Source organism: Esox lucius, chromosome 16 (genome assembly GCF_011004845.1).
Source record: "Esox lucius isolate fEsoLuc1 chromosome 16, fEsoLuc1.pri, whole genome shotgun sequence".
In the NCBI taxonomy this organism is placed as follows: Eukaryota; Metazoa; Chordata; class Actinopteri; order Esociformes; family Esocidae; genus Esox; species Esox lucius.
The window spans coordinates 31,814,128-31,827,788 of record NC_047584.1 but is presented as its reverse complement, the minus strand read 5'-3'; the positions used below and the strand labels follow the sequence as shown (position 1 = coordinate 31,827,788).

The 13,661-nt window shown below is 44.6% G+C and overlaps 1 protein-coding gene across 6 annotated transcripts in view; it reads right to left on the bottom strand.

Moving 5' to 3' along the window:
• Nucleotides 1-13,661, bottom strand: part of col14a1a (collagen, type XIV, alpha 1a) — a 123,232-nt gene that overhangs the window by 22,305 nt on the left and 87,266 nt on the right. For all 6 annotated transcript variants that reach the window (XM_020054968.3, XM_013137931.4, XM_020054966.3 and 3 more), the window contains 5 exons: nt 10,428-10,586; nt 7,224-7,301; nt 5,014-5,100; nt 4,341-4,394; nt 277-372 (listed from right to left, as the gene is read on the bottom strand). In XM_020054968.3, the coding sequence (XP_019910527.3) occupies nt 277-372; nt 4,341-4,394; nt 5,014-5,100; nt 7,224-7,301; nt 10,428-10,586 (474 nt within the window). The remainder of the gene's footprint in view (nt 1-276; nt 373-4,340; nt 4,395-5,013; nt 5,101-7,223; nt 7,302-10,427; nt 10,587-13,661) is intronic.

The following is a 13,661-nucleotide window of genomic DNA, read 5'->3' as shown; positions in this document are numbered from 1 at the left end:
GGTCAGTCAAGAATAGCTAGCGATGATAACATCAGCTAGCAAAAATAATGTGGAATCTGCTCAATATTAACCAGCCATTTGTGTTAAACAGCATTTAAAATAAAATAAATACAATGAAAAGTTTAAATAGTAATTATTTGCCTTCCATAGAGATGGGTTTTCAACCCTTCAGCCTTCATCAGCTCCCATTGAGGATACATTGGGTAGAATGCTTAGTTGGACAACAGACTTAAAACAAACATTCAACACAGTACTCTGATATAAAGTGAATCTTACTGGTTGTCCCTGGATGGAATGTCCACTTGGGCCCTGGGGACCAGGGGGGCCCTGCGGTCCAGGAGGACCTATTTCTCCGACAAGACCTTGAGGTCCCTGGAGAAACACACACAGTTCTGTAATTATAACATGTTAACCAGTAAGTTATAACTGTGAACTACTGAATATAAACTGACTGTGTGAATAGTGTGTAACATTAGAACCACAGGGTTTTGATTCAAAGTAACTTGTGTTTCACAATGTATACTGCTCGTATCGCACTGTGGACTGAATACATTTATCAGTCAGGTGAATGTGTTGAATCTACCTAAAACAAATATAATTATAGTTTTTTATTATAATTTATAATAAAAAACCTGGATCCAAAAAGGGTTCTCCCTGGCAAGAGCTGCTGAAGAACTTCAGAACGTACCCCCAAAAAAACGCTACGGTAAAAACTAAAACCTTTAGTGTCCCTCTGATTATCATGGTTGTGGAAAACCTAGTGATTCTTTGAAAGGCCCCCCGAAAAACTTTCAGAATTACCTTCTGGGCTTCCCTTGAGTTTAAGTTTCAGAAAGGAAACTGAAGTGCCTTAAACTTTTTCAAGTCTATTCCCTTTACAGTAAACTACTGAGGTGACAGGGTGTCAATGTGCAAAATGGGCTTTATCCATTACCAAGCCTTGTAACTTAAATCAATCAATCAATCAATCAAATGTATTTAGAAAGCCCTTTTTACAACAGCAGTTGTCACAAAGTGCTTTTACAGAAGCACTTGGCCTTAAACCCCAAGGAGCAAACAACAGTAGTGTTGTATTTCAGTGGCTAGGAGAAACTCCCTAAGAAGGCCGAATTTTAGGAAGGAACCTAGAGAGGACCCAGGCTCATAGGGGTGACCAGACCAGGTCAGGGTCAAGGGTAACACCAAGGTTTTTTACAGTTTTTTGGGATACGACCATGCAGCCGTCGAGGTTCACAGTGAGATCTGCTAACAACGCTCTTTGTTTCTTGGGTCCTAAAATGAGCATTTTCTGTTTTTCTTGAGTTTAAGAGCAAGAGGTTCTCTGTCATCCACTTCCTAATATCTGAAACACATGCTTCCAAAGTAGCTAATTTTGGGCTTTCTCCATGCTTCATTGAAATATATAACAGTGAAAATGTACATTGTGATTTCGGATTACATTGCCCAGAGGCAGCATATATAGTGAGAACAAAAATGGGCCCAGAACCAAGCCTTGAGGAACACCAAAGCATACCTTTGACTTGTCAGAGGATATGCCATCCACACTAACAAACTGATATCTTTCAGATAAATAATATTTAAACCAGGCTAGTTCATGTCCACGTAGCCCAATATGGGTTTCCAGTGTCTCTAAGAGAAGGGAGTGATCAGTAGTGTCAAAAGCACTAAGATCAAGAAAGCAACAGGACAGATGCGGAACGTTTGTCTGAGGCCATTAGAAGGTCATTTGTTACCTTCACGAGTGCAGTCTCAGTACTATGATGGGATCTGAAACCGGACTGGAATATTTCATAAATGTTATTTGTCTTCAGGAAGGCATTCAGTTGTTGGGAAACCATTTTTTAGTGAGTTTGGTAAACATCCGGAGGGAAGGGAGCAATTTATTATGTTGAACATTGGCTGACGTAGCACAGGAAATAGCTCCTTAAGTAATTTTGTTGGAATCGGGTCTAGCTGACAGTTTGTGGGTTTAGAACTCATTACAAATTTAGTGAATGTGTTGAGCGATACGGTATCAAAAAATTCAAATATCCCCATTGACACCTGGTCAGGGAGGTTCAGGAAATGTTTAGGACAACTCTTGTTGAGCTTTGCTTTTTTGTTAACTTTGCAACTGTATCAAAGATAAATTTTTGATTGTTTTTGTTCACCTCTATCAGGTTGGAGAAATAAGCTGATCAAGCAGACGTGAGGGATTTTTGGTATTGTAGTGTACTGTCTATCCAGGCTAGTCTGAATACTTCCAACTTGGTGGAGTGCCACTTTCACTCCAATTTTCTGGAGGCTTGCTTGAGTGCTTTAGTATTGTCTGGGTACCAGTGAGCAAGATTCTTGTTGCGTATTTCTTTTGTTTTTAGAAGTGCAACCGTGTCTAATGTATTTCGCAGTGTAGAGTTTAGATCCTCGATTTGATCGTTTACAGATTTATTTACTCTGTCGTTAATGAGCGAACTTGTAAGAATATCAAGGAATTTATTTGTAGTCCAAGAACTTATAGTACGGCTTTTGAAACTCATTGTTTGCGGAGCAAGTGGATTTCTTGTTTTAACGGTAAACGTAATAAGACAGTGATCCGATAATCCAGGATTTGGGGGGGAAATTATTCGATCTACAATATCTATTTCTCGTGACGGGACTAAATCTAAGGTGTGATTGTGGCAATGTGTTGGACCTGAGACATGATCATTGGACTTGGACCATATGAATATTGAAATCACCAAAAATTTGAATACTATCTGCCATGACTAAAAGGTTAGACAAGAATTCTGGAAACTCATTGAGGAACATTGTCTATGGCCCAGGGGGCCTATAAATAGTAGCCATGTAAAATGATTTATCGGCCTGGTTAACTTTCATGAGTAAAACTTCAAAAGAATGAAAATCAGTGATGTGTTTGAGAGTACATTTATATTTACTGTCATAAATATTAGCAACACAGGGGTTGCTAATTTCGGGATGCACAGGGAATATGATCACTAGTATACCCAGGAGGAGAGGCCTCATTTAGGGCAGTGAATTCATCAGGCTTTAGCCATGTTTCACATAAACCAATAACATCTAGTTTATGATCAGTGATTAACCTTTTCACGCATGAGTTTCAAATATTCCTTAACGACCCTCCAGCGTGAGTTTTTTTGCGCGTGAGTTCAGTACTCACTCAGAGTTCCAGCATTTGAACAGTCACCTTGCCAGGTAAGGAACACTACATACATTGCATTGCAAGCTTCTCTCGTTGACTGTTTCATCCTAACGTCGTTGGTGCCAACGTGAATAACAACATCTCTACTCATTATACTTGCCAGTTTTAGACCCCAGATTTGCGGCTACATCGGTGGCTCTGCCCCCCGGTAAACAGTGTACGATTGCCGGCTGATTCTTTAGTCTAATACTGCCGGTAATGAAATCACAGATTACTACATTGTTTTGTTTTTCAAGGCCACCGGATGCAGACAACGACGAGGACAGGATGACGAGAACGGCAGGTTCCACTACGTACACTCAACATGACAACATTTCATCAGGATTCTTTGGCTGTTCCTCGGGGGGAATACTTTTTTGGGTTCCACAATTACACCTTTTCAGTTCCAAATGGGACCCAGGTCTGAACCTGGAACCCAAAATAGTTATGTCTGGAACCAAAAGGCTCAATCAGAACACCAAAATAATTTTAACTGGAATAACAATACGGACACCCAAAAGAACGCATATAGAATATTTTCTTGTGTAGACCAGACCTAGGATAAAACGGCATTATCTGGTGGGTGGGGTTCACGATGTAGGGATGTTTCTATAAGTTCCACAAACAGCTAAAGTACGTGAACGTGAATAAAAATATATTCAAACATTACTACTGAGACTGTAGTCCAAATTCATAACAACGAGACCACGCTCAGCGATTACCTACGTACTGTACGCTTCTCCCGGCTTCAAACACGAAGACTGTCAGGGTGTTAGACAAGAATGATATTGCCAGGTTTACTCCTCGTACAAAAACAGTGACATCCTCCAAAAATAACAGGATTACACACAGTGTGTGTGTGGGTATTTGTGTATATCCGCATCTCGGCTGATGTTTCTGGCTATTTTTCCTGAGGAAATTCTATCGTATTCTTAACGTTCCAAGTTCTGGGTGGCCCGATGCGTACCAGCGCAGCAGAACACACAGGAGCCCGGTCACTTCAGTAACTGATACTAGATACTAATATTCTTTAGTCACACCTCGCTCTGACTACAGTACGACGCCACAGTCAAAAGCAGTCCATCAGACAGTAGAGCCCTATTGAGTGGGGGCTGTGTGGTTGGTCTGACGCGGTGTAGGACAGTAGCGTTTATTTCTTTACCACATTGCCTGGTTCTCCTCGGTCTCCTCTGGGGCCTCTGATACCGGGACCTCCCTGGAAGGAAGAAAGACAGTCACACTTCACGGACCGTAGACACAATGGTAACCTTGGAATCGGTGATGTCACGGACGGCCGCGTTGATAAAAAAAAAACTTTGATGAAGTGACAGAAGATATAAACTCCTAAAACTGAGGGTGAACTGTTGGGTGGGAATGAGCAGGTTAACGTTGTTTACTTGTGTTGGCTCTCCACTAATTGGTTCAGTGAATACGTGAATTGCATCAGAGGATTGAGCTACAGAAATAGTCCATTTATTTGCTCGGCCCAGTATCAGGTTGTGCCCTGATTAGCAGCATGGAGGGAACTATCTTCCCTCCCTCCTCTCTGTCTCCCCCTCCCTTTCCCTCTTTCACTAAAAGGATAAACAGTATGAAGCTTCTCACTCCCCTAACATCTCCAAATGGAAATGTCCACAGGACGTGACACTGACCCTCCCCAAACTGGGAATGTTGAAACCAAACAACTTTACGTGGGAGGCAACGAAGACTGTCGTTTAATTTTATTTGGATAGGATAGTTAAATTCCTTCCTGTACTGAACTGGACATTTGGATTCTTTCCTGTACTGAACTGTTGGTTAGATCAAGAATGTAATAAAAAGAAGGCAGGTCTTACTGGAGGTCCTGTGGGTCCTGGGGGTCCTTTGCTGTCCTGGGAACAGGTGCAGGCATGGGGCATAGCCGGACAGTCCTCCTCAACCCTCTGTGAAACACACCAAGTCACTGAGGATAAAGTCACTTCCAAACAAACAATAAACCCTGTGTAGTAGTCAATGCCATATCCTACTTGTGGTTCATGACACAATGCAACATTTCGAATAGGAGTAAATAAAACTGTCTGGGCTACAAAATGGGTGGTTTGTTCACAACTGAAGATATCATTTGAATGTTCAAAACTTTATATTTGCAATTGGTGATTCATGGCAGGACAACGTTTTGAATAAGAGCCCCAAAAACTAAGGTGCCACAAAATTGTCTCCCAAAATGACACAATTGCTTGCTGAAAATGAGGAAGACATTATATGTAAATGTGCAGTATATGAGAAGAAAGGAAAGTGTCTCTCCTGGTTGGACTCTGCAGCAAAGCGTTTAACCATCGGCAGGTGATTTATTTTTATCAGTTAACTCCTTCCATCCTGGGCACCAGCGTAGAGTGTGTGGCTGCTGCTGTCTGCTGAGTCTGCAGTGCTGCTTGGTCCTCAGGATACGATACCCCAGCTCCCCTCCTCCACCCCCCCACCCCCCCACCCCCCCCCCCACCCCCCACCCTCCACTCCAGCTTGTCAGTTCCACCTAGCTATATTACAGCCACTAATAAGGCCTGGCTAGCTGCAAAACTCAAACATAATTGTCCTCTTTTTTATTATAGCACAAAGTACTCTGATGGAGCCGGGAGGCTGGTAGTAGGTGAGGAGCGAGGAGGACAGGTCTGCCTCACGGAGTGTTGGGAGTGGGTGAGGAGTGAGGAGGACAGGTCTGCCTCACGGAGTGTTGGGAGTGGGTGAGGAGCGAGGAGGACAGGTCTGCCTCACGGAGTGTTGGGAGTGGGTGAGGAGCGAGGAGGACAGGTCTGCCTCACGGAGTGTTGGGAGTGGGTGAGGAGTGAGGAGGACAGGTCTGCCTCACGGAGTGTTGGGATTGTTGCGTACTGGTGTGACCAAGAGGGATTCATTATGATGTCTTTGGACATGCAGTTAGATGGTGTCAGTGGTAATACAGATCGAGAAGGACAGAGACCGGGAGTGGGAGGGTCAGTTAAATAGAGGGAGGGACAGAGATGGAGAGTGGGAGGGTCAGTTATCAAGAGGGAGGGACAGAGGCGGAGAGTCAGTTATATAGAGGGAGGGACAGAGACAGGGAGGGGGAGGGTCAGTTATATAGAGGGAGGGACAGAGGCAGAGAGTCAGTTATATAGAGGGAGGGACAGATACAGGGAGGGGGAGGGTCAGTTATATAGAGGGAGGGACAGAGATGGAGAGTGGGAGGGTCAGTTATCTAGAGGGAGGGACAGAGACGGAGAGTGGGAGGGTCAGTTATACAGAGGGAGGGACAGAGATGGAGAGTGGGAGGGTCAGTTATACAGAGGGAGGGACAGAGATGGAGAGTGGGAGGGTCAGTTATATAGAGGGAGGTACAGAGACGGAGAGTGGGAGGGTCAGTTATATAGAAGGAGGTACAGAGACGGAGAGTGGGAGGGATACAGGAAAATTGAATAGGGGAGAGTGAGAGGACAGCAGGAGAGGCAGAAAAAGAGGACCAGCGATGAGAGAGAGGGAGAGAGAAGGAAACACGGATTACTTTGGCAATGCAAACATATGGTTCCCATGCCAATAAAGCCCTTTTGATTAAAACATAATTACATTGAAGGAGAGAGAGTGAGTACAGTGTGTTGATCTCATGTCACTGCCTCCAGGTGGGTAAAGCACAGGTGATATCTAACGCACTGTCCGTCTGACATATAGTGCCATGTATAGCAGCACACAGGCCGGGTATCGCTAATGGAATTAGTTCCCAAGAGAAGAAGCAGACCCTGGGCAGGGCTCCGGAACCTTCTGGACAATGGATCCCAGGTGGCAGATGGTCAGTGGTTCGGGGGAACGATGTGGCGGCCGTTGATTCTTAAATGTATAAAAGGTGTACAGCAACCTCGACTCATGGCTTTGTGTTTGTCTAAGAACTTAAGGGATTGAGGGCTGAATCCGTGTGTATAACAAGTCAAGCAAAGATAAGACAGTGTTCATTTTATATAATCAAAAAGGACGAGACAAACACTGATGGACATTGGTTCTAACTAGGCCAGGTGATTTGGTGAAAATTGGCTCTTACCAGTCCGGGAAGCTCACAGCACTTGTCTCGGCTTGCCCATGAAGTGCTGCAAATGATGTCAAACATCTGGATCTGGAACTGAGAACACATGGAATCGACAGACAGGACTCCTTACGGTTAAAGATTTTTCGTGTTACTACTCCTTGCTTGCCCAGATTTTGTTAATACAAAATGTATCTTTTGCTAACCTAGTCCCGTGATCATAGCACAGTGCACTTGGGCGGAAGTGTTTGGGAACGAGATTGATGTGCTGCATTATTCCCTCTATACCACTACTGCCTACAATTATGTGATGTAGTTCACACACTTAAACAGAGGGAGCCTTAAAGGGAGACTTTAAACAGGGCAGAGGGAGCCTTAAAGGGAGACTTTAAACAGGACAGAGGGAGCCTTAAAGGGCCACTTTAAACAGGACAGAGGGAGCCTTAAAGGGCCACTTTAAACAGGACAGAGGGAGCCTTAAATAGATACTTTAAACAGGACAGAGGCAGCCTTAAAGGGAGACTTTAAACAGGACAGAGGCAGCCTTAAAGGGCCACTTTAAACAGGACAGAGGGAGCCTTAAAGGGATACTTTAAACAGGACAAAGGGAGCCTTAAAGGGTCACATTAAACAGGACAGAGGCAGCCTTAAAGGGCCACTTTAAACAGGACAGAGGGAGCCTTAAAGGGATACTTTAAACAGGACAAAGGGAGCCTTAAAGGGTCACATTAAACAGGACAGAGGCAGCCTTAAAGGGATACTTTAAACAGGACAAAGGGAGCCTTAAAGGGTCACATTAAACAGGACAGAGGCAGCCTTAAAGGGCCACTTTAAACAGGACAGAGGGAGCCTTAAAGGGCCACTTTAAACAGGACAGAGGGAGCCTTAAAGGGATACTTTAAACAGGAGATAGGTAGCCTTAAACGTATGCTATAAACAGTTTTTTATTAACTGTTTGCAGGGGTTAAGGCCTCACCTAACAGGTACCATGTATGGACAGTAATATAATATGTGCCTCCAACACTGATGGCCATACGTACATTTTTCCTACTTTTCCGTACTAAAAGGTATGAGGGTGACAAAGTCTTTCTCAACAGGTTGTTGAAAGTCCACTGACAGAGGAAAGGAAATGCATGAGGCACAGAGACACACTTTAAAACAGGGCTGATGGAAATCAAATGTATTTCTTATGAGATTATTGTTTTATTAACCACAAAGTGAAATTGCTACAGCATAGACTACTGACAAATCAAAAAAACGAATGGCACTTTTTTGCTGAGCACCATTTTAAAGTACAATAAACTGAGAATTGATGGGAATACATCTTAGAGGACATTTTTACTTTCCACAAATGCTCCAGAAATGCTGTTCAAAGCACTTTCTTTCCATCAGACAATCTCAGGACAGAATAAAAGTATAATGCATTCTCATAATTGCAAAATCCCTACATTCATATCCCCTCAGAGGGGCACAGAAATCCATCATGAAGCTACTGGGTCCAAAACAAAGACTGCTTATCAGCAGGGACATGCAGTTAGAGTTTGGCCAGGTGTCTGCATTATAATGTACACAACACCACAAAATTATATGGCAGCTGTTTAATCATCCCATTAACATTACATTGTCATTACCAATAAAGCCACTTTGGCCCCCCTGGAATGGTGCGATTAATATCTGTGCTTCTTCCAGAGCAACATGGAAACCATCAGTGGCTAGGTCGTGGAACTAGACAGTCCTCTGCTTCTGATGTTCTCCACCCTCACAGTCACTGCATCATATTCCTGGCCTGCACCCCCGTCACTTTGTCACAACGTGGCCATGGTCTCTAACGCTCTACACCCATCGATGGCAACAAGTTGAACCGGGCCCAATTACCTTTTTTCATCTAAATTACACCATGGGGGTGGGGGTGGGGGGGTGGGGGGGTAGAGTAATATTTAGTAGTAAACAACATCTGCACAATATTATTAAATGTACTTTGAAAGATTGCAATTGGGGCGCGCCGCACATTATTTGTTTTGGCAAATAATGTTTTGGCAAACGTTATTTGTATTGGCACCTAGGAAGAGAGCTGGCATGTCCCAGACCAGAAAGATAGCAAGCCAGGTAGGAGGGACCTGGAACATTCCAGGAGTGGGTAGGGCTAGCTCCGCCCGAGCACACCTGCTCCCAATCTCGCCAAACCAGGGCTGCCCTTGGTAAGAGAGGGAGCACAGACTATGTCGTAGTGCGTGTTATAGACGCTGATGACTCCACTGTAGATTTGGCTACAAATCATTTCTCTCATCTGGAGGTGGTATCGTGTTTTCAAGACTCAGTAATGCACTTTAGACCAAATCTTCATCAGCTCCAGTTGAGGAATTATTGAGTTGCATTCTCAGTTGGATTTCAGCCTCAAGATAAATGGTCAACATATGAATTCCTCTCCTTTGTCAAAGCCTGCTTACCTGCTCTGAATCCTATCATCACAGACATAATCTGCAAATCCCTCATCACTGTTTAGCAGTCTTCAGCGCAAACTGGCTGAAGTCACACTAGTACTTCAAAAGCCTGGAGCTGACCCCCGTAAACCGATGACCGGCACCAACCTGCGTCTTGAGCCTTGGTCAAGTGTGACCAACTCATCCACGCCTCATCCAGGCCTTTATGTAATCCAGTCTGGTTTATTGTAATGCCCTTTCCGTTGCTGCTTCTGCCAAGCACATAAGAAGGATCCGATAGCTAACTCACCTCACGCTGTGTTTTGTAGACCACCCACAGCTAGCACTTAGCCTCGCTGCCGCGCGAACACTAAACTTGTACGTAGCATTTTGCGGCAATGGAGCGGCCAGGGAGAATGCGATGATCGGGACTGGTCTTACAGAGGTTCCAAGGAAGGGCCTAACTCTGAGGAACACCCAACACCGAGGAAGGCCTAACTCTGAGGAACACCCAACACTGAGGAAGGCCTAACTCTGAGGAACACCTAACACTGAGGAAGGCCTAACTCTGAGGAACACCTAACACTGAGGAAGGCCTAACTCTGAGGAACACCTAACACTGAGGAAGGCCTAACACAGAGGAACACCTAACACTGAGGAAGGCCTGACTCTGAGGAACACCTAACACCGAGGAAGGCCTAACTCTGAGGAACACCTAACACAGAGGAAGGCCTAACACAGAGGAAGGCCTGACTAAAAGATATTCTTTCTGCTAAGTGTCTAGTCGTTTCCTGCATCTTACCGGTGCTGAGTTGTCTCTGTTCCCTCTGGAGCGGACCATGCGGCCCAGCACTTCCACCCCGTCTGTGGTGATGTTGCCCGCCGCGTTGATCGGCTTCCCTCCGACCGCCTTGCAGTCGATCACCAGCCTGGCTGTGGTTTTGGTGACAGTTACATGGACCTGTCGGGAGAGGAGATGGAGCACAACGTTTCTGAAATAAACACTCTTAATACGCTATAGGTTATGAAGCGTAGCAAAGCCTTTGGACTCTCCTTATAAAGCATGAGAAAAGGCGTGATGAATTGTCTATAAGTATGTCATACAAAATAAGGGTCGGATTCAGCATAACTATCACCCTGACAGGCCGGTTGGTGTGTTTACATTCTCCATTGTCTGCAAGCGAGAACAACCTATGGGAGAACTGACATCTGTCATGACAATACTGGTGTCAGGCCTAATCCAAGGGATATACACGATCAGCCATAACATTATGACCACTGACAGGTGAAGTGAATAACACTGATACACGATCAGCCATAACATTATGACCACTGACAGGTGAAGAGAATAACACTGATACACTGATCAGCCATAACATTATGACCACTGACAGGTGAAGTGAATAACACTGATACATGATCAGCCATAACATTTTGACCACTGACAGGTGAAGAGAATAACACTGATACACTGATCAGCAATAACATTATGACCACTGACAGGTGAAGAGAATAAGACTGATACACGATCAGCCATAACATTTTGACCACTGACAGGTGAAGAGAATAACACTGATACACCCATCAGCCATAACATTTTGACCACTGACAGGTGAAGAGAATAAGACTGATACACGATCAGCCATAACATTATGACCACTGACAGGTGAAGAGAATAAGACTGATACACAATCAGCCATAACATTATGACCACTGACAGGTGAAGAGAATAACACTGATACACTGATCAGCAATAACATTTTGACCACTGACAGGTGAAGAGAATAAGACTGATACACGATCAGCCATAACATTTTGACCACTGACAGGTGAAGAGAATAAGACTGATACACGATCAGCCATAACATTATGACCACTGACAGGTGAAGAGAATAAGACTGATACACAATCAGCCATAACATTATGACCACTGACAGGTGAAGAGAATAAGACTGATACACAATCAGCCATAACATTATGACCACTGACAGGTGAAGAGAATAAGACTGATACACAATCAGCCATAACATTATGACCACTGACAGGTGAAGGGAATAACACTGATAATCTCATTATCATGACATCTCAGTGGGTGGGAAATATTAGGCAGCAAGTGAACACTCTGTCCTCAAAGTTGGTGTGTCAGAAGCAGGAAAAATGGGCAGGTGTAAGGATCTGAGCGACTTTGACTAGGGCCAAATTGTGATGACTAGATGACTGGGTCAGAGCATCTCCAAAACTCAAATTGCTGAAAAAGTGAATGCTGGTACCGATGGAAAGGTGTCAGATCACACAGTGCATTGCAGATTGCTGCTTATGGAGCTGCGTAGCCGCAGACCAGTCAGGGTGCCTATGGTGACCCCTGTCCACTGCTGAAAGTGCCTGCATGTGAGCATCAGAACTGGACCACCAAGCAACGGAAGAAGGTGGCCTGGTCTGATGAATCATGTGTTCTTTTATATCACGTGGATGGCCGGGTGCGTGTGCGTCGCTTACTATGGGAAGAAGGCAAACCGGCGGAGGCAGTTTGATGCTTTGGGCAATGTTCTGCTGGGAAACCTTGGGTCCTGCCATTCATGTGGATGTTTTTTTGACACGTACCACCTACCTAAGCATTGTTGCAGACCATGTGTACCCTTTCATGGCAACAGTATTCCCTGATGGCATTGGCCTCTTTCATCAGGATAATGTGCCCTGGCACAAAGCAAAAATGGTTCAGGAATGGTTTGAGAATCACAACGAGTTCAAGGTTTTGACTTGGTTTTTCCCCCAGATCTCAATCCAATTGAGCATCTGTGGGATTTGCTGGACAAACAGGTCAGATCCATGGAGGCCCCATCTCGCAAGTTACAGGACTTAAAGGATCTGCTGCTAACGTCTTGGTGCCAGATACCACAGCACACCTTCAGGGTTCTAGTGGAGTCAGATGGGTCAGGGGTGTTTTAGTGGCAAAAGGGAGACCTACACAATATTAGGCAGGTGGTCATAACGTAATGGCTGATTTATTCACCATGAACGTTTAATTAGAAACTTTGTTCTAAAATGTTCTAAAATGTATATGAACGCAAGATTACCTGCTATGTGCACACATGAACTTTCTCATCTTTGTCTCTGGCATTGAAGCAATTCAGAATACCTCAAATGCACACTAGACTGGCTCATATGCTGTTACAAGGTAAAAAGAAAAAAAAGAAGCTGAGCTAAAACAGTCATTCTGCCAGATGAGAGAACTGCACTCATGACGGTGACATTTCAAAATTGCAGCCGGTTGCCATGCCATGGTGAAATGACGGGCACTTTATTAGGTAATAGGCAGCCATTTGGGCTAGCAGCAGTAACTAATGTGGCTAATCTGAAGTTGGACACAGATTATATTTCTGGGTCAGAAATAGAATCCATTGCACAATGGGGTTTTATGTGGAGTCAGATATCTGACAAAAGGTGTATCTGTGCGGATGTGAAGTGTGTACGTGTAGTTCTGACTGGGTCTGTGTGGTTCTGAGTATATCTGTGTGGATGTGAAGTGGGTCAGACTGGGTCTGTGTAGTTCTGACTGGGGTCTGTGTGGTTCTGAGTATATCTGTGTGGATGTGAAGTGGGTCAGACTGGGTCTTTGTGGGTCAGACTGGGTCTTTGTGGGCCTGACTGGGTCTGACTATATCTGTGTGGATGTGAAGTGGTTCTGACTGGGTCTGTGTAGTTCTGACTAGGTCTGTGTGCTTCTGAGTATATCTGTGTGGATGTGAAGTGGGTCAGACTGGGTCTTTGTGGGTCTGACTGTGTCTTTGTGGGTCTGACTATATCAATGTGGATGGGAAGTGGTTCTGACTGGGTCTGTGTAGTTCTGACTGGGTCTGTGTGGTTATGAGTATATCTGTGTGGATGTGAAGTGGGTCAGACTGGGTCTTTGGGGGTCTGACTCAGTCAGTGTGGTTCTGACTAGGTCTGTGTGGGTCTGAGTATATCTGTGTGGATGTGAAGTGGGTCTGACTGGGTCTGTGTTGGTCTGACTATATCAATGTGGATGGGAAGTGGT